The sequence below is a fragment of the Miniopterus natalensis genome, chromosome 18 (assembly GCF_054644295.1).
Source record: "Miniopterus natalensis isolate mMinNat1 chromosome 18, mMinNat1.hap1, whole genome shotgun sequence".
NCBI lineage: Eukaryota > Metazoa > Chordata > Mammalia > Chiroptera > Miniopteridae > Miniopterus > Miniopterus natalensis.
Window position 1 is genome coordinate 39,531,450 of NC_142098.1, and position 20,155 is coordinate 39,551,604.

General features: G+C 52.4%; 1 protein-coding gene across 2 annotated transcripts; it reads right to left on the reverse strand.

The window, feature by feature from the left end:
* Positions 1–219: 219 nt before the first annotated feature.
* On the reverse strand, positions 220–4,644 carry KLK15 (kallikrein related peptidase 15). 2 transcript variants are annotated; one of them, XM_016205978.2, is made up of 5 exons: positions 4,605–4,644; positions 1,901–2,054; positions 1,356–1,639; positions 1,098–1,234; positions 220–542 (listed from the first exon to the last, which is right to left on the reverse strand). In XM_016205978.2, the coding sequence occupies exons 1-5, from the start codon at positions 4,642–4,644 to the stop codon at positions 390–392; spliced, it is 768 nt and encodes a 255-aa protein (XP_016061464.1). In that variant the 3' UTR covers positions 220–389. The 2 variants fall into 2 exon arrangements, with proteins under 2 accessions (XP_016061464.1, XP_016061463.1); XM_016205977.2 differs by having other exon boundaries at positions 1,901–2,057.
* Between the last annotated feature and the right edge of the window lie 15,511 nt (positions 4,645–20,155).

A 20,155-nucleotide genomic window follows, 5' to 3' on the forward strand; every position in this document is an offset into this window, starting at 1 on the left:
GCTCAAGGTCACACAGTTGATCCCATGTGTTGAGTGAACAGGGCCCTGCTTTGGGCTATTTCTCCTGTCCTAGGGATCAGGGCAGTGGGCAGAAAGGAATAGTGCTCATTGGGTCTGGGTTCCCAGCCCAGTCTCTGGTCCCCATTTCCCTTTACCCCAAGAAGAAAGTCACAGAAATGTTTACAGAGAAACTTGCATCAGTGCTGTTATCTTGGAGTTAAACAGATGAACTTGAGCACCAGCTCTGACCTCAAACAGCACTAGCCCTTGGCTAACATCTGGGCCTTGGACAAATGGGGTCTTTGGGGGCTGACTCAATTCTGTCCCACGTCAGGATGGAGCAGTCATAGGATTGCTCAGCCAGAGACACAGGGGGAAGACTAAAATAGTCAGTTCCTCTTCATGGTGTCCCTGATCCACTCCAAGTAGCTGCACACTTTGGTGTAGACACCAGGCTTGGTGGTAGTGTTGCAAGGAACATCACCCCAGGACACAATGCCCTGCAAGACACCTCCACAGACCAGGGGTCCCCCGGAGTCACCCTGCAGGGAGAAGGGAAAGCTTGAATGAGAAGCTTCGGATGCAGTGTTCCCATCCCCATCCTGACCACCATTCACAATCTCAATCAAAATCCCACCCCACCCCATCTCAACTCAATACAACCCAGTTGAACCCAACCCCAACTCAACATAACTCAGCCAACCCATGTCCAACCCCACCCCAACCCAACCTCTACGTCTTCTCCATTGCAAACCAAACAAGACCCACATCCATTGTCATGTCTTTGCATCCTAACTAAAATTTACCCCATCCCCAAATCAACCTTGACGCATTTCCCATTTGAAGTCAAACAAACCCATCTCCATTCTCAACTCCAACCCATGGCATCCCTAATGGGCCGCCACATTGCCCAACCCAAACCCACCACTGAAGCTAACTCCAGCCTCACCCCCATTCTAACTGCTCTTCTTTCTCCATCCCAGACCTATTCCTAGTCTCTTCCCTGGCCCAAAGCAAGCAAAACCCGACCCTGCCCCAACTCTCAGACCTGTGCCCCTCCCTCTCTCCTCAGGGCATGGCCCCCTCTTGGCTCTGACCTCACAGGAGTCCGTGCCTCCGCCTTCCACACCCGCACACACCATGGTGTTCATCAGGTGTCCTGGGTAGTCCTTGTTACAAGACGTGGACGAGATAATGCTGATGTTGGCACAATGCAGTGTGTCTGGGAGATACACTGGGAAGGACAGTGAACTTAGGGTAAATACATACATTTTCAGGCCCTGCTCCCTCCACCCAAGAGCCCTGGAGGCCAGGGCCCCTAGGGGCCGGGTAGCCAGCTCCTTCATTTCACGCACCTTCTGCCTCTGGGATGCCTGTGGCCCCCCGGTCATAGCCGGACACCAGTCCCCAGCCGGACACCACGCAGGGCTCGCCGGGTTGGGGGCAGCGCATGGGGAGCGACACTGGGCGCACGTGGGCGGAGAGGCGCGCGGGCCGGGTTAGGCGCAGCAACATGAGGTCGTGGTGATGGGTGCGCGCCACGTAGCCGGGGTGTGGGATGATGCGGGACACGGTCCGCAGCTGCTCCGTGCGGTCGTGCTTGTGCAGGTTGTGCTCGCCCAGGCGCACTCTCATGTTTCTGCGCGGACCGGTGATTACGCGCAAGTGGAAGGAGGAGTGGAGGGAAAAATCGAAGGGGTCGCCTGACCCTTTGGGAATCTAGATACCCCACTACCCTCCCCTCCAAGCCCCAAAGCCCCCCGTCCCCTAGGGACCATAGTCATGCCCACACTGGAACCCGATCCTCAGGCTCCAGCTCTCTTCCTCTGAGTCCAAGATTCTCAGGTCCCTAGACCCTCACCAGCACGCCCCCTCAGGCCCTGGAGCCCTGCCCTCATACCGGGTTTGGCAGTGGGCTGCGGACAGCACCCAGTATGGGGAGACGAGGGAAGCCCCACAGTTGAAGCGTCCACGATCGAAGAGAGCCACTTGCCAAGGCTGGGAGTGGGGCACACACTCCTCACCTTTCAGCACCTTGCCATTGTTGTCCTGGGCTGCTGGGAGAGGAGACAGAGGGGGGTCTGAGGTCAGAGTCCTTTCCCTTGCACACTGCTCTCACTATGTATGTTTCACCTGTGCCTCCCTTGACTTCTTACTGATTTTTCAGCACCGCCTTCTCTCTAGCTTTTACAGTTTTTGCTGATTTTCTCCAGAACTGTGACCAGATATATGTCCCTGGCCCCTATCCATTTGCCACAGGACCCTGGGAGAGAGAGGAGAGGGAAGGGACCAGAGTGCAAGAAGTCCTCTGTCTTTGGGAGTGGAGACAAGGACAATGGATATGGTCTGGGCAGATGGCCACTTGGAACCAACCATTCAAGGTCACTGAGCTGTCACAGGCATCAAATGGATGTGGTCACTCAATACGTAAGACACACAGTCTTGGCTCCGGAGCGTGGACATCTCAGCCAACTGCAGCGTGTCACATATACAAGGACACAGACGGGACCATGCAAGGTCATGGGCAAGTGAATGGGTGCAACGGGTCTCCCACACATGGGAATCGATGTGGACAGCACTGGAAGCTGAAATGCACTTGCACATACATGAGTTGCAGCCTCAGGAATCACGGCACCGGGGTCTGTATGTGCGTAGGAATAGGGACAGTGAAGACGTGAGCGTGTGTGCGAGCGCAAACACACATGTTCACAGGCACTGGGTTGCAAATAGAAGACACGGGGTGGGTGTGCACACAACAGGTCACAGGTGCTCACACTTGCACATGGGGCCTGGGCATGCAAGGTGGGGTCCTTAATAATGGTACATGTGGAGAGAAAATGACATGTACTCAGGCCCCCAAAACTTGTTCACAGACATGGGCCTATAGTATCATGGTTAAATTTGGAGTGATAGAGTAAACCCCCACCCCACCCCTCTATTTCCTTGTCTGTAAGATGGGATTGTTGTAAGGGTTAAATGGGAGCATGTGTGTGTGTGTATGAGATGCCTCACATATTGTGACTGCTTAATAGATATTAGTTATTTTAAAGGACTCATAGATTTATTTATACAGACATAATGTGTGGAGGTTCAGGTTGTGGACACACATTGAGCCAAAGTAAGTCAGATGTATGACCAGACCCAGATGAAGACAGTCCAGGCAAAAACTGTGACTCATCCCCAAGCCACTCTGTGGAGACTCAAAGGGCTGTGGACCCACTAGATCATCTAGACAGGGCATCTGGACACAGGTCTGGGCATTCAAGGTCAAGGACATATAGCTGGAGACACAGGCAACCAGGACGGGACATATTTATCCATTCTAGATCAGCCCCCAAGTCAGTCACTTGGTGCTCAAGGCCACTCATGGGTACCTGGTTCACACATGCAGGACACACAGGGCCTTGCATTCCCCCTGCCTGCCAAGAGTACCATACACAAAGTCATCAACAGGGATGTTTCAAGGTCACAGGACCACGGCCCTCTATACTGGGCAACATGAGTCCCCTCAAGGTCACAGTCAGACACACAGTTATGCCCACACTAGGGCAGGATTTCCCAGCCAAGACCAAATGCCCACACTCTGCCTGGTAGGGTTGGGAACTGGGCCAATAGCAGGGAGATCTTGATGGGGTGGGCAAGGGGCTTAACAAGGGAAGGGTGGGGTCATCCTTTGGAGAAGGGCAGAGGGTGCTGGCAGAACAGCTGGGCACCGAGGCCGGGCCTGGCCAGTCTAAGCTGGAGGAGGGCGGAGGCCCCAGCTGGGTGCAGCAGGCGGGCAGGAGGCAGGAGGAGAGAGCACGGACAGAGCCCAAGGGGATGCTGGCAGCGGGGTGAGGGGAGGTTGGAGGGGCCCCCCAGGGGCGAGAGGGTCATGTGTGTGGGAGTTAATGAAAGTCAGCCCTCCACTCCTCCAGGGTAGAGGCATCAGGTTACAGTACATTTCTTCAAGGGTGGTGGATGAATGTGGTTTGGACTTCTCCTGCCACCTAGGGTCACCTTGATCTAGTGGCTGCCCCTCTCTGAGTCACAGCCCCCTCCTCTGTTAAATGAGGCCAGTAGCCCAGGGCTGCGCAGTGATGTTTCCTGGGTCAGATGAGCCTCCCTGGTGCTGAGCGCCATGCCTGGCATGTACTGGGCTCTCAGCAAAGCTAGCACAGCCTTACAGGGCACTCCCCGGGGCCAGGCACCTTCCAGTGCCTCCCACACCTGTTCTCTTTGTGGGACAGTTGGGGGGACCAATAACAGAGACATTAAGTAGCTAGGAAGTGGCTGGGCCTAGAGAGGTGAAGTGATTTCCTCAAGGTCACACAGCAAGAAAGGGGCAACCCCAGAACTCAAACTCAGTCCGGTGCCACCCCAGGGCTGTGCCTGTTGTCATGGGCAGTGAGAGGCCCCACATGGCCTGGGGACTCCACAGCAGCCCTGACAGCTGTCGCAGTGGAGTGAGGACTCAAAGATATGGGCAGGTGGGTAGGTGGCTGAGGCGGGGCAGGGTGAGGGAGGAATCGTGAGATGGTCTCTGGGTGAGGGAGGGGCCAGCAGATTGCAGTTAGGGGGTACCCCACTCCCACAGAGCACAACCTGACCTGGGCCCACCTCACCTGCAGATGTCAGCAGGAGGGAGAAGAGGAGAAGCCACATTGTGGAGGAGGGACCAGGGCTCTGCTGAAGTCTGGGAGGGGAGAGAGTGAACCTGGTGAGGCTGGACCCTCTTGCCCCCACCTGGACCCCTCCAGGCACAAACTTATCATTCCTGCTGCTTAAGGATCTGCTTCTCACCACCCTCGTTCTCCATCCCCACCCCAGCCTGCTCTTCCTCCTGGGTTTCCCATCTCCAGAGGGTCTGCCATTCCTCCAGGCTCCTGGTTAGACTCCCAGGTGCCCCCATAGCCTGTCAGACCACTGTACCTGCTCCTAGATCTTTCTCCATCTCCAAGGCCCTGGCTCAGGATACATTCTCTCTCCAGAGTCCTATCCAGCTTCTTGGGTTCTCTGCACCCTCCTGCCCTAGTCTGTCCCTCTATTCATGTTCCCAGCCTACATGACCCCACAGGGTCTTTCTACACCTGCAGTTGGCCACATCCACTTCTGCTCACTCCTGCATGAATCTTAGTGCCCCCAGGATAAAGTCCCAGCCCCCCAGCCTCACTTTCCAAGACATGAGTGGCTTCTCCCCTCCCAGCCTCTCTGGCTGGGCCTCTTATGACACAACCTCCTAGACACAGCTGATTCTTCCATTTTCCTTCCTGTAATTTCATGCCTCAGTGCCTTTGCTCTGGCCGTTTCTCCTTCCAGGTATGCCATTCCCTTCAAGGGCCACTGCCTCTTTGAGGCCTTTTCTGACCTGCCTCCCCCACCAGACTGAGAACTCCCTAAGGGGGTCCCCAGCACTGCCCCACAACCTTCCAAATTCCTCCTCCAAATTCATATTTCCCTCTGAGGCTCAGCCCGCACTTCTGAGAGGCCTTGGTACCAAACAAGCATCTCTTCTGTGCCCCATGGTGCCTGTTCTGCCTTTAACCCAGCATGGATCCCCAGGAATGCTCGGGCTGGGCTCTCTCTGCATCTCCTGCACTGCCCAGCCTGGGGCCTGGCACATGACACACCTCAGGGAGTTGTGCTGAGCTGAGTTGAACCCGTGTTAACTTCTGACCCTGTTCTTGGCTTGGGTACAGTTCTTTCAAGGGACATCCTCCAGACTCATTCCATCCCCCCCCCCCCCCGCATTTCCGCACCCCCCACAGCTCCTTCTTGCATCTCCAGGACATTTTCTTGGTTCAGGTTCAACTTGGAGCCCCAGTAAAGGACACATGGACCTACCCAGGTGCCCTTGACACTCAACTCCCTCAGGGTGGTTCATGTGTCTCCCTCAGGGCAGACTGTGTCTCCCCTCATTCCCCCCACTCTTGTCCCAAAGATCTTACCCCTTCCAGATTCTCCAGCAGCATCTGGAGCAGCTTGGATGCCAGGAGAAGGGGAGCGGGCACCTAAATGCCTGAATTTATAAGCTTGCAGCCCCACCCGGGTTGGGGAGTGGGTGGGGTGGGGTGGGAAGCGGCTGAGAGTCAGCTTTACAGGCTGGACGCCTAGGTGGCTGGTAGGGTGGGTGATGAGGCCTAATAAACATTTATTAGTCTGAAACTTTTATCTGAGTCTACAGGAGGGATTTTCAGCCAGGGACAGCTCCTCAAGGGGGAGGAGGCAGGAGGGCAAGAGTTGAAAATTGGAGATCAAAATACAGAACCTGGATTCTGGAGCCTGTAATCTGGAATTGGGGCCTAGAGAGTAGAAACTGGATTCTAGAGTCATATTTCTTGTGCTTGGAAGTAGGGTTCTGGATCTTGAATTCTAGACCTGGATCTGGAGTCCCAATTCTGGACCCCCAATTCTGAACCCCCCAATTCTGGATCTGTGATTTCTGATGCTGGGTTCTGGATCTAGATCTCCAATTCTGGATCTTGGATTTTGGATCCAGATCCCTGATTCTGGATCTTGAAGTCTAGATCTCTCAATTCTGGGTTCTGGATCATGGATTCTGGATCTGGGTCTCTGGTTCTGGATTCTGGATCCAGATTTCTGGTTGTGGATCTTTGATTCTGGTTTTCAAGTTCTGGATTCTGAATTTTGAGGTCTAGAGTTAGAGATTCATGACTGGAAGTCTAGAGTGTGAATTTTGGAGTAGTCTGTGTTTTGGAGTTTGGGTCTGGAATCTGGATTCTGGAGTCTGGCCTTTGAATGACAAATCTCGGACTTGGGTTCTAGATCCTGGACCTTTAAACTTAGTATTCAAACAAGAAGTATGGAGTCTGGCACTTGAAATCTAAGACTTGAGGTCAGAAACCTTCACATCTGCTGTGTGAAGACTGGAATCTGGAGTACGAACGGTAGATTTTGTATTTTGAATTTTGGAGCCTGGATCCTAGAGTCTAGGTCTAGATTCTGAGATTTCATGGCTTAACTTTGGAGTGTGAAGCCTGGGGTTTCAAATATGCATGGTATATTTAAGGGGCTGGACATGGGCCTGGTTGCCATGATTCCCAGATTCCTAGATTCTCGACTCTGGAGTATGAATTTAGCGACAGGGAGACTGGAGTCTTTATTCTGAATTCTGCAGTCTTGATTCTGGGTTTTAAGTCTTGAAATCTCTGGATTCTCCTTTTGGGAGGCTGGAGATCATCACTAAGATGACCCACAGCTTTGGGAATTTGAAGCTGTTTTACAGTGCCTCAGAAACTTAGAGGGGCCTGAGCAATTGTCTAGAGTCTCTCCTGGCTGGTTCAACTAAAGAGGAGTTGTAGAGAGCAGGAGGGACTGACCTCAGGTCACCCAGTGAAGGATGGGACCTCTTATAAGCATGGTCCCTCCCCATGTCTGGAAGGCCATCCCTTTACAGGAAGTGGCTGCAAGATGGGGGCTGGCTGTTCAGGAGATCAGTGGCCAATGTCTAGGGGTCCCTGGTCCTTGATTTCCCCACAGGTAATATGGGAGACAGGTGGCATCTAACCCCCATACGCAGCTGAGGCTCACACCCAGATTTCCCTGGCCGGCTTACTGGGAGGGTGCCCTGCTCCGCCCCCAACGCGGTGATGTTCGCGCTCCTCCTCCCTCCCATCTGGCGAGTCAGACCTGGGTGGCTGGTGTCCTCATGGGCATCTCCCCATATGTCCTTCAACTTAACCACAGCCTGAGTCCCGCCCTGTACCCTGAACCTCCTCCTCTCTGAAGTCTTTCAACCACCAACCACGCAGGCCTCCTCCATCTGACCCTGAACTCCTGCCAAGGGCAGCCACCTGGTCTCACTCGTCCTGTCCTAACTCATTTCTCTCTTTCCTAAAGTTTCCTCTTTCCATATCTCCCATCCTAGGGACAGCTCCACTGTCCACCTAGTCATGCAGCGACCCCTGTCCTGCCCCACCCTGCCCTCCTCCCTACAGCCCAAAGGTCCCCAGCCCCGGTCCCTCCTGCCCCTGCCTCTCTCTGCCTCCTCTCCTCTCTGTCCCCTTGGCCTGGCCACAGGTCAGGTGTCCTATGGCCTCACCCCAGCCTCCTCCCTGACCTCCCAGCCTTCCAGGCTATTCCCTCCAACCATCACCAGGTGGCCTCAGAGGGCTGCTAGGCTCAGGGCTGCTACGCCCCTCCCCTGCCCACAGCCCCTCTGCGGTGACTCCTCACTGACCCTGCACAGGTCTCCACCCTCAGCCAGGCATTTGAGGTCCTTTGAGATACTCCTGCCAGAAGAAGTCTTATCTAGAACCCCCAGGAGACAGTTACTGGAAGGGAATGGGGACTTAGACTCCCGGGTCAGAGGGAGAGGTGAGGAACCCCTTCTGTACGGTTTCCAGCCTGGTCTGGTATTCTGGTATCCAGACCACCTCTGGTGCGTGGGCCTGGGGCTTCTGCCCAACATCTTGTGTGTCTGAACCGACTCCCCAAGGAGCCAAGATGTCACGCTGTGCGCTGGGCGCTGAGGGACCCAGGAGCTGTGGGCAGGGCTGAGCCTAAGCAGGACAGGGTCTGACTGGTGTGCTCACAGGCTCCCTCTGGCGTGAAATGCTTTTTTGGTTTTTAGAGACGGCGAGAGAGGGAGAGGGAGAGGGAGAGAGGGAGAGAGGGAGAGAGAGGGAGAGAGAGAGGGGGGAGATGTGAGAAAGAAACTGTTACCTTCCTTCTCGCCCTCAACCCAACCCCATCCCCGTCGCCGAGCACCGAGCTAAGAGCTATTCAACCATGGTCTCAAGTCCTCATGCACAATCAATAATCAGGAACAAGAACTGGCCTTAATTCACTAGCAATTTGGCAGCCGAGCTGAGATTTCAGCCCAGGACTTTTCAAAGCCACAGCTCCCGCCTCCCTCTAGGGCCCTCAGCTAACGTTACCTCCCGGACCCGCGGGGCCCAGGACCGGTCCGGGTTCCCGCCCGCCCCGCGCTCAAGCGTAGAAACCCTGCGCACTGACACCACCGCTGCGGTCGCGCCTGGACGCCCCGCAGCTCGGCTGGTCCTCCTGGAACAGCGCCGCCTGCCGGGGCTGAGTGCGCGGTGCTGTCCTCGCTGTTTAACACTAGGCTGCTCCCATTGGAGGCCAGGGGCTCTGGGGGCGGAGTCAGGGCTGGAGGGCGGGCCCAGGGCTTTCTGGAGGCGCGGTTTTGGTGCAGGGGCGTGGCCAGGCTTGGGGGCGGGGCCAGAGCTCCTGGGCGGGCTCTCGGGACAGAGGGGCGTGGTCAAGGCGGGGCAGGACGAGGCCTCCTGGGGGCGGGGTCACTGTGCACAGCTTTTACCAGCAGGGCCCGGTTCCTCGGGGGATGTTAGGACTCAGGAGCTTAAAATCAGGGTGCAGGAGGTAGTAGGGTTACCTGTCAGGAGGACGGTTTCAGCTTCGTGTCCTTCACACGCACCCCAGACCCACATATGCATCACACACACGCACACACGCCGCGTGCCAGGCTCCCGGGCTGCTCGCGCAGGGTGGCAAAGGCAGGGGTGACACCGCCAGAAGCTCAAGGGGGCAGTGTGGCCCTCGGTGGCGCTGGGGTCTCGCCTTCCCCAGCTCGGCCTCCTCCGCAGTCTCACCAGCAACAAACCGGCTCCCACAGAAAACACCGTCATACTGTCCGGGGACGTGGGTCCCTGGGGGGCCCGAGGATCGACGACCCAGGAAGCAGGTACGGATTTCCAGCAACGGGTGACTCCCCCTGAAGCACAGTCTACTTCTGAGCGGCTCCCCGAGCTCCCCACGTCCTCACAGAGAACTGGAGGGACACTCCTAACTAGAAAGCGAGTGGGGAGGTCCCAGGTGGGGAGGAGACACGGACACGCGAGCTCCGGGGGCCGAGCATCACCGTGACTGGAGCTGCGGGGAGAGCCCGTCACGAGACTGCGCGGCCCTTAGGGGCGGTGGGTGGGCACACAGGGTGCCCGCCTGGCCGGATCCTGCCCGGGCTGAGCTGCTGCAGGCGCCCCTAAGGCTTATAAGCACCCCCAGCTGGGCTGGTTTGCCCCCCAGGGACACATTCCTTGGGTCCGGTGTTGCAAGCTTCCAGCTCGGCGCTCCCAGGCTGCCCTGCTGCCAGGCCAGTCAGGGGACTGAGAGCGAGGAGCGGGGCCCAGCCAGGAGGCCCTGGCCCCCTTTCTTTCTTGGTTCTCTCTCAGCTCCTCTATCACCTACCTACCGATCTGCCCGCCTATCTATCTATATCTATCATCTATCTATCATCTATCTATATATCTGTCATCTATCATCACCCATCTCTCCCCCCCCTTCCTCTCTCTCTCAAATAAAAGAAAAACATATCCTCTGGTGAGGATTTAAAAAAATAACAATAAAGAGCGTATCCTGGAGTAAGGATTAAAAATAAGTAAACTACCTTATTACAATTTGTATATTGATTCCATGTTGCAGTGAGCATCATTTAGCTGTATTGGGTAAAATAAGATATACTTACTAAAATTTAAACGAAAATTTCACTTGTGCCTTTTTCCTTTTTTTGTTTTAACGTGGCTACTAGAAAATTTAAAATCACATATGAGGCTCCCGTTATATTTTGATTGGACAGGGCTGATTTGGAGGAATTAGGGATCAAAGGCTGAGAAAACAAAAAAAGCTTAAGGGGTATTAAGTGGTCTTAAGTGGAAACTGCCAGAAGTGCTTTGTAAGCTGGTCGTGGCAGGAGGCCAGCGGGAGTGGTTTTTAAAATTTTATTTTTCCTGCTTACCTTGGTGCCAAGCAGGTCTCTGATCTGTAAAATTGCTCTAGAAACAGAAGATCCTTGCCTGGGCTGCTGTGCAACAGACCACAGCTATAGGAAAGACCTGGAGACTTGTTCTGAAAAACTTCTGATGACCCTCGAGTAGAAGCTAGAATCTTCACCATGACACAAAGGCCCCAACACAGCTGGTCCCCCTTTGTTCCGGCTGTCACCTCATCTCACACCCTTTCCCCATCTCTCGTGCCTGCCCCAGTCATCTACTTGCTGCTTCTTAGATTTGTGAAATGGGTTCCCACCTCAGGACATTTGCACTAGCTGTTTCTTCTACCCAGAATGCCCTTTGCCTGGCCGGCGCGGCGCAGTTGATTGGAGCATTGTCTGGTGCATCGGAAGGTCATGGATTCGTTGCCCGGTCAGGGCACATACCTAGGTTGTGTGTTTGATATCCGGTTGGGGCACCTGTGGGAGGCAACCGATCCATGTCTCTCTCACATCGATGTTTCTCTCTCCTGCTCCCTCCATCCCTTCCACTCTAAAAATCAATGGGAAAAATATCCGTCAGTGAGGATTAACAACAACAGAAAGATACATTCAGCAAGGAGTCTCATGCTCTTCACCTTGGGCATCAAGTGCACAATAGCCTTATCGTTTCTGCTGCTTGTTACACTAAAACTAAAAAGCCAAGATGAAAAGCAACAAGTGTTTATTTGATATATATATTTAAAATATGTTTTTATTGTTATTTTAGAGAGAGAGGAGAAGGGAGAGAAAAAGAGAGAGAGAAACATCAATGAGCTTGCCCCAACTGGGGATTGAACCTGAAACCTGGGCATGTGCTTTGATTAAGAGTCAAACTGGCAGCCCTTTGGTGCACAGGATGACACTCAACCAACTGAGCCACTCCCGCCGGGCTCACCATATTTTTAAATGTGCAATACAGGATGGTAAATCATCAGCACTATGCTCTACAGCAGGTCTCTTGTTTATACCTGGTGAAGAGCAATGCTCCATTTACCCCCGACAAACAACATTTACTCTCCGGTTCCATGTGTTTGAGTATTTTATATACTTCATAGAAGTGGAACAATGCAGCATTTGTCCTTCTGGGACTGACTTATTTCACTCAGCATGTCCTCAGGATTCACCCATGTTGTCACTTATGGCAGGATTTCCTTCCTTTTGAAGGCTGCATAATATTCCACGGTATGAATATTCTTTCTCCATTTATCCACCAATGGGCACTTGGGTGTTTCCATACCTTAGTTATTGTGAGTAATGCTGCAGTGAACATGTTTATAGAAATAATGTCTCTTGGAGATGCTGGTTTCAATTCTTTTGGATAAATACCCAGAAGTGGGGTTGCTGGATCAGATGGTGGCTCTATTTTTAATTTTTTGAGGAACCTCTGTACTGTTTTCCACAGTGGTTGCCCCATTTTGCATTCTCACCAACAGTGAACAAGGGTCTCAACTTTTCCACATCCCCACCAACACTTGTTATGTTTTATTCTTTTTGGTAATAGCCATCCTAACAGGTGTGAGCTGATATCTCACTGTGGTTTTGGTTTTCATTTCCTTGTTAGTGATATTGAGCATCTTTTCATATACCTGGTCACCATTTCTATATCTTATTTAGAGAAATGTCTGTTCAAGTCTTTTGCCCATTTTTATATCAGGTTATTATTTTTTTCCTATTGAGTTGCTTTTAGTGTCATATCCAAGAAATCATTGCCAAGACCAATGTCACAAAGCTTCCCCTCTATGTTTTCTTCTAGGAGTTTTAATATTTCAGGTCTTCTGTTTAAGTCTTCAATCTATTTTGAGTTGATTTTTCTGTATGGTGTAAGATAAATGTCCAATTTCATTATTTTGCATGTGGGCATCCAGTTTTCCTAACATCATTTGTTGAAAAAACTCTTTTTCCTCCTTGGGCATCCTTGGCGCCCTTGTCAATGATCAGCTGACCTCATCTGCATGGGTTTATTTTGGGGCTCTCTTTTCTCAGCATTAAAAATATCAGGCACCAGCACTGAAAGATCAGGAGAGTTCAAGCTTCTCTTGAAAAGGCTATAACATCAGATATCGGTCAACAGCACGCCTGCATTCCCAGGTGGCCATAGTCCACCGTGAGCAAGCTCCAAATGGCCACCGCCCTGGGAGCATTCTGTGATTTCCTGTGGCCCACACCCAGTTTGCTTTCCTCTTTTACATGACCTGCCTGGCCCAGGAGGCAGAAGAGTTCCTGACCCCAGTGTAGAAAAAAAGTGGAAACACGGACACAGACTTGGACATGAAGAGATCAGAGGGAAAGCAGGTCCCAAGTAGCAACCACAGCAGTAGGCATACATGACCATCATCATCACACAGAGGTCTTATTTTGTTCCAAGGACTATTCTACATTCCTTGCAAATGTCAACTTTCTTAACCTCTTCAACAACATCTTATGAAATAGAGACTATTGTCACTCCCACATTACAGATGAAAAAATGAGGCACAGAGAAGCTAAGAGTCGTTTCCAAGGCCACACAGCAAGAAAGAGACAAGTTTGAACCCAGCAAGACTTGCAGAAGAGTCTGTGCATCTCAGCATTTCTAGTTAAAAAATTTTTTTAAAGTTTTTGTTTATCGATTTTAGAAAGAGAGAGAAAGGAAGGGAGAGAGAAACATGGATTTGTTGTTCTACTCATTCATATATTCATTGGTTGCTCCTTGTGTGTGCCCTGACTAGGGACTGAACCCACAACCTTGGTGCATCAGGACCATGCTCTAACCAACTGAGCTACCCGGCCAGGGCCTTTATTTAATTTTTTTGAATGGGCATTATTTCCACATGGTACAAAAATAGAATATGTTTATAAAAAAAAGGTATAGAGTGACAAAGCTCCATTGTGACCCCTTTTGTCCTGCCCACCCCACCCCCCTTTAAAAAAAAAAATCTTTATTGATCTCAGGGAGAGGAAGGGAAAGGGAGGGAGAGAGAAACATCGATGTGAGAGAGACACATCAGTTGGTTGCCTCTCGTACACACCCGGGCCCTGGTCTGCAACCAAGGTACCTGCTCTTGGTTGGAATTGAACCCGAGACATTTAAGTCCACAGGCTGACACTCTAACCACTGAGCCGAACCAGCTAGGCAAACCCACAACTAGAATATGTTTCTGAGGTCCTGGTCAAGGGTTTTGTTGCACAAAAAGAGTGAGTGCAAAGGTGCATTCTTACGCTCCTCCCGCCTTCAGCTGCCAGGCTGGGCCCCTCGAGAAGTAATGTGCCTCCTGCTGTTCAGAACACTGGGTTAATTCCTTAAAGTCCCTTCTCCTGTTCTCAGCATGAAAGGCCTGCAATGTCTGGCTAGTTTCCAGGTTTGTGAAACGCTGTTTAGAGAATGACACACGTTCTGAAACAATGGCTGGCGTGAAAATGGCAGGTGATTCATAATTATGTTTACTGCTGCGAAGCTTGCTTCTGGGAAGTCTTGTGGCCTGGAGAACTCAGTGGGAGGCAACCCCCCCAGGGGCCCTGTTACTCATTTTGTGGCGATTAGAGCCAGCCAGAAAAAGAACATCGAAAATAGGGCAAATAAGATCGAATGAAAAATGCGCACAGGAAGGTGGAGGGTGGTGAAGCGAATGGCTTTTTGAGCACTTCTGATGGGCCAGACACGTGTTTTTTTTATTTTATTTTAACGTTTTATTTTGAAATAGTTCCAGGCTCACAAGAAGTTGCTCATATAGCCCTCAGCCAGTTTCTCTCAGCGATAGCATCTTTCAGCCATAGCAACGACAGTGCATGGTCCAAACTAGGCAACGGCTGTTACAACGCTGTGAATTCAAGTTAATGATCTTATTTTAATTTCACCATTTCTCTCTTCTTCCCTCTCCCTCCCTCTCCTTCTCTCTCTCTCTCCCTCTCTCCATCTCAACCATCCCCACAGTTAGAACACAGAGCTATTTAATCACCACAAAGAAATTCCCATGTGTTATTCTGTAATAATCAGAAAGCCCACACCCTTGGCGTGGCCTCGAGCCCTGACAGCCGCCGGTTTGTTCCGCAGCTGCTGTAACCTGCTGCTCTGAGCCTGTTACGGAGGTGGGGTCACACTGCACCAGCCCTTCCAGATGAGGGGGTTTCCAGTCAGCATAACGCCCTGAGATCAAGTTGTCACATGTATCAATTGTTTATTTTTTCTCTAAGCATTAAAAAAAAAGTCATTTACTTACTCTTATCACTCACAAAAGCCTGAAGGACATAGGTTTTGTTAATAATTCTACTTACAGATGGGGAGACCGAGGGCGGAGAAGCGAAGTAACTTGTCCAAAGGCACAGGGCGGCTAAATGGTAGAGCTGGGACTTGAACCCAGGCAGCCTGGCTCCAGGGTCACTAACAGAGAGAAAAAGAGACCACGCTTAATACCAATGAAAACTGACGGCTTACTTTCCTTTCATATAATTCAGGACCCCTTGGTCTCCTGTACGGATATATATTCAGAATGGAAAGCGGGATGTGGAAAAGATGATTTGCATTCCTGGGTCCATAGCGGCATCAGTTACAACAGCCAAAAGGTGGGGACGACCCAAGGGATGCGGGGATGCGGGGATGCGGGGATGGGGACCGGCACAGTGGGCCATTCTTCAGCCATGGAGAGGAAGGAAGTTCTGTCTCACGCTATGACATGGATGAACCTTGAGGACATTATGCAAAGTGAAATAACAGGGTCACAAAAAGACAAATACTGTATGATTCCACCTATTATGTGGTATTTAAAATAGTCAAATTTGCCCTGGCCGGTGTGGCTCAGTTGGTTGAGGATCCTTCTGTGGACCAGGAGGTTTGACTCCTGGTCAGGGCACATGCCTGGGTTTTGGGCTCGATCCCCAGTAGGGGTCATGCAGGAGGCAGATCGGTCAATGTTTCTCTCTCTCTCTCTGAAATCAATAAAAACATATTTTAAAAAATAAATAGAGTCAACAAAACAAAACTAGTCAAATTCATAGGCACAGTAAGTAGAATGATGGTTGCCAGGGGGGTGAGGGAAGGGGAACCCTGATTAATTTAATTTAACTTAATGTTTTTATTGATTTCAGAGAGAGGAAGGAAGAGGGAGAGAGAGAGAAACATCAACGATGAGAATCATTGATCAGCTGCCTCCTGCACGCCGCCCCCTGGGGACTGAGCCCGCACCCCGGGCATGTGCCCTGATCCAGAATTGAACCGTGATCGCCTGGATCCTAGGTTGACGCTCAACCAGTGAGCCACACCGGCTGGGCGGGAATGGGGGTTTACTGTTTGACATGTACACAGTTTTAGTTTTGCAAGATGAAGAAATTCTGTTGCACAACAACATAAATGTACTTAACACCATTGAACTGTACATTTAAAAAAATGGGTAGAGTGGTAAATTTTATGTTATAAGCTTTTTTTTTAACCACAATTAAAAATAAAATGTTAAAAAAGACTCCCTGATGCTTGAGTTGTTTACAAAGTTTGTGAAACATCACTTAGTCAATTGCTTAAGTCCTGAAACAATGACTAAGTGTGAAAACTAATGATGACTCTCTTAATTGTTATCAGCAGAGGTAAATGACACAGCCCTGAAGCTTTCTCTGGCTTATTTCTTAAGGTGCATTGTAGTAAAAAGCTATAAAAACTCAGCACAAATGCCGAATTGTGAAGTTGAATAATTTCACTCTTCTTTGTCTACTGCCCTGGACTGGTGTTTGGGTAGAGTGATTTCTTGATAATTTTTCTGAAACCCAAGTCCAAATCCAAAGCTTTGTTGGATATTATATTTCATTATCCTTGAAACAACCCCATGAAGTTGTACTATTATTCTTTCCACTTCACAGACATCTAATAGACAGTAATGTTAAAAAAGCCGTTTACACCATGGAATACTACGCAGCTGTGAAAAGGAAGGCTCCCTTACCCTCTGAGACAGCACACCCCTGTGGAGACAAACATCCATCGGCTGCCCCCTGCATGCCCCCTACGGGGGATGGAGCCGAAACCTAGGCATGTGCCCTGACCGGGAATCGAACCGGCGACCTCTCAGTGCTCAGGGCAATGCTCAACCAACTGAGCCACACTGGCCAGGGCACAGTTTGTTTCTTTTAACTGCTGAGGAACATCCATCATTTGAACACCCCACAGGGTATATCCTTTCTCCTATTGACGGACACCTGGGGCTACTGCTGATAAAGCTGCAGGGACCTGTGTGTGAAAGTGTGGGTGAACACGGGCCTCTGCTTCTCTTGGAGAAACACCTACAAGCGGGCTCGCTGGGCATAGAGTAGCTTCTGCTCGGTGCTGTAAGAAACCGCCAAACCTTTTTCCAAAGTGGCTGCACCATGATATGCCCCCATTGGTGCCGTGTGGGGGTGCCAATGGTCCTACATCTCTGCTACCTTTTGGAGTCTGGGAATTTAGAAAAAGTTGTTTAGTCAGTCTGATGGGTGGGTGGCTTAAAAACAACAGACATTTAGCCCTGGCTGGTGCGGCTCAGTGGTTAGAGCTTGGCCTGCACACAGAAGGGCTGTGGTTGGATTCCTGGTTAAGAGCAAGTACCTGGGTTGCAGGTTCGATCCCAGGCTCCAGTCGGGGTGTGCTCGGGAGCCAACCGATCTATGTGTCTCTATGTGTCTCTCTCACATCAATGTTTCTCTCCCTCCCTCCCTCCGTCCCTCCCTCCCTCCCTCTCTCTCCCCCCTCTGAGACTCTTTCCTTTCCTCTCCCAGCTTCTGGTGGTGGCTGTCAGTCCCTGGCATCCTTCAGTTTGCAGAGGCACCACTCTGATCTCTGCCCCCGTCTTCACACGGCTGTTTCCCTGAGCATCTGCCTTCCCATGGTCTCCCCTCTTCTTATAAAAACACCAATCATATTGATTTCAGGCTCTACCCTGCTCCAGTAGGACCTCCTTGTAACTAACGACATCTGCAATGACCCTATTTCCAAATATGGTCACATTCTCAGGCCCCGGGGATTAGGACCTCCACCTACATTTTTGGGGGACACAATCTAATCCGCCCTCTAAATTGTGCCCAGGCTCCTGAAAGTGGTAGAACATTTCTCAGCACCAACTCTGGGGCAGGGACTGTGCACGAGGTGGAACTGTCATCTGCGCATCACGGGGAAGGCATGTGACCCTTCCACGGGCAGAACGTCTAGGAACTTGCCCAAGGCCAGCCGGGGGACAAGGCGGGGCAGCCCGCGCGTCACGCCCCGCCCACGGCTTTCCCAGGGCAGTTCCCCCTCGGGCCTCGAGGTGGCGCCCGAGAGCAAACGGCGGATTCGGGCGCCTGGCGTTTAAAATTCCCTCCTTCCCGGGGGCGCATCTCCAAATGGAAAGTTGATGCACGAAACACCCGCGCATCTTGTTAAAATGCAGCTCCCGACTCAGCTGGTCCGAGAAGGAGCCAAGAATGCGCTCTTCCAACAAGCTCCCAGGGGCTGCCCATGGAGCTCAGTGGACTCTCTCCTAAGGCTCCTAATAATCTCAGAGGCAGCTGCCCGGCCCTGGGCCCTTCCTTGCCTTTCAGGGCCTCCCGGCCTTTCATGCTCAGGGCAGTCCCGTGAGGCAGCCCCGTGTCAGAGCAGGGAGCCGGCGCAGATTCGAACCAGCCGGTCGCCGGCACGGGCAGCTCTTCAGTAAACAGGACGAACACTGCCCATGGGGGACCCAGGCCAGGGCCTGCAAGTGAGGGGAGAGTGAGATTAAGGGTCCATCCTGGACTGCCCCTCAAAACTCTCACCACAGGAATCCTTCCCCACTCTCCCCCTCCCCTTGCTTTCTCAGTCCCCCTTTCCATCTCCTAAGCCCTTCAGAACCTTTCTCTGTGGTTCTGTTTCAGCCTCTCTCTCTCTCTCCCCCCCCCCTCCCTGAGTTTGCCTTTAAATGACTTCTAGTCTCTCTGGCTTTAATGCTCTCAGTCCCCCCCCCCCCCCCAGTTCTCTTCCCCTCCCTTCCTCTCTCCCCATAACTTCCACCACTATCCCCCCCCCCCCCGCTGGGCCCCCCAATGTGCTTGTGTTGGCTCCAGCGCGCTGTGGTTTCAGGCACAGGCTCAGGACTCCTACTCTCTTGGTTCACAACCCGGCTCTGCCCTGTGCCAGCTGCAGAAATGCAGCCAAAGCCCCCCAACCTCGCTGCCCCTCAGCCCCCCGACCGGGTGGCAGCCTCCTTGCTGAGAGCTGTCAGGACCTGGAGAGATGAATGCAGCCAGGTGTCTGCCACTCCGTAAATGGCAGCTGCCATCATTATTGTAACGATTGCGAATAAAAGGTAACCCACAGCCAGCCTCTCTGTAGCCAACAATTAGATCCTTCCCTGCGTGAGGAATGCATGTGCAAAATACTCCCACCAGCAAAACCCGGCCACTCCCTGACCTCGGCTTCCAGCCAGGATCCACCACCCCACTGGCAAGGACACCGGGTGGAGGGCACACCATTTTTTTGAGCCACACCCCGTGCATGACACTTATCAGTCTCAGTTGTGGCCTCTCTGAGGTCCTGAGACAATTCTGTGCCTTTCTGGGGGGGGGGGGGGGGAAGGTGTTGAAATCAAGTGAGAACCAGGCACGGTCAGGCTAGATGAAGTGTTCATTTAATCAGTCAGGGATATAAAACAGCACCAGAAGGTGGCTTCCCTAACGCTGCATGGGGCCAGCCCTGGGACATAGTCCTTGCAAAGTGTGGCTTGACAATTTTACAAACTTATGTTTTTCTTTTTATTGATTTTAGATAGATAGATGGATGAAAGAGAGGGAGAGAGAGAAACATCGATGTGAGGGAGAAACATCAATCGGTTGCCTCCTGACCATGGATAAAAACTGCAACCTAGGTACATGTCCTGAGTCGAACCCATGACCTTCTGGTGCCCCGGGTGACACTCTAACCAACGGAGCCACACCGCCGGGAGCTTGTGTTTTCACTCCCTTTAGACTTTAGGTGCAGAGGCTGAGCAGCATGGGCACACCACCATCATCATCACTACCGGTCTGTGCAGAATCCCTTTCTCTACCGTCCCTGCCATCTCCCCCCCCTCCCCCCTCCCCCCCTCCCCCCTCCCCCCCTCCCCCCCCCTCCCTCTCTCCCTTCCCCCTCTCCCCCTCTCCCCCTCTCTCCCCCTCCCCCTCCCCCTCTCTCCCCCTCCCCCTCTCCCCCTCCCTCCCCCTCCCCCTCTCCCCCTCCCTCCCCCTCCCCCTCTCCCCCTCTCCCCCTCCCCCCTTTCCCCCTCTCCCCCTCCCCCTCTCCCCTCTCTCCCCCTCTCTCCCCCCTCTCTCCCCCTCTCTCCCCCTCTCCCCCCTCTCTCCCCTCCCCCTCTCCCCTCTCCCCCTCTCCCCCTCTCTCCCCCCTCCCCCTCCCCCTCTCTCCCCCTCCCCCCCTCCCCCTCTCTCCCCCTCCCCCTCTCCCCCTCCCCCCTCTCCCCCTCTCTCCCCCTCCCCCTCTCCCCCTCT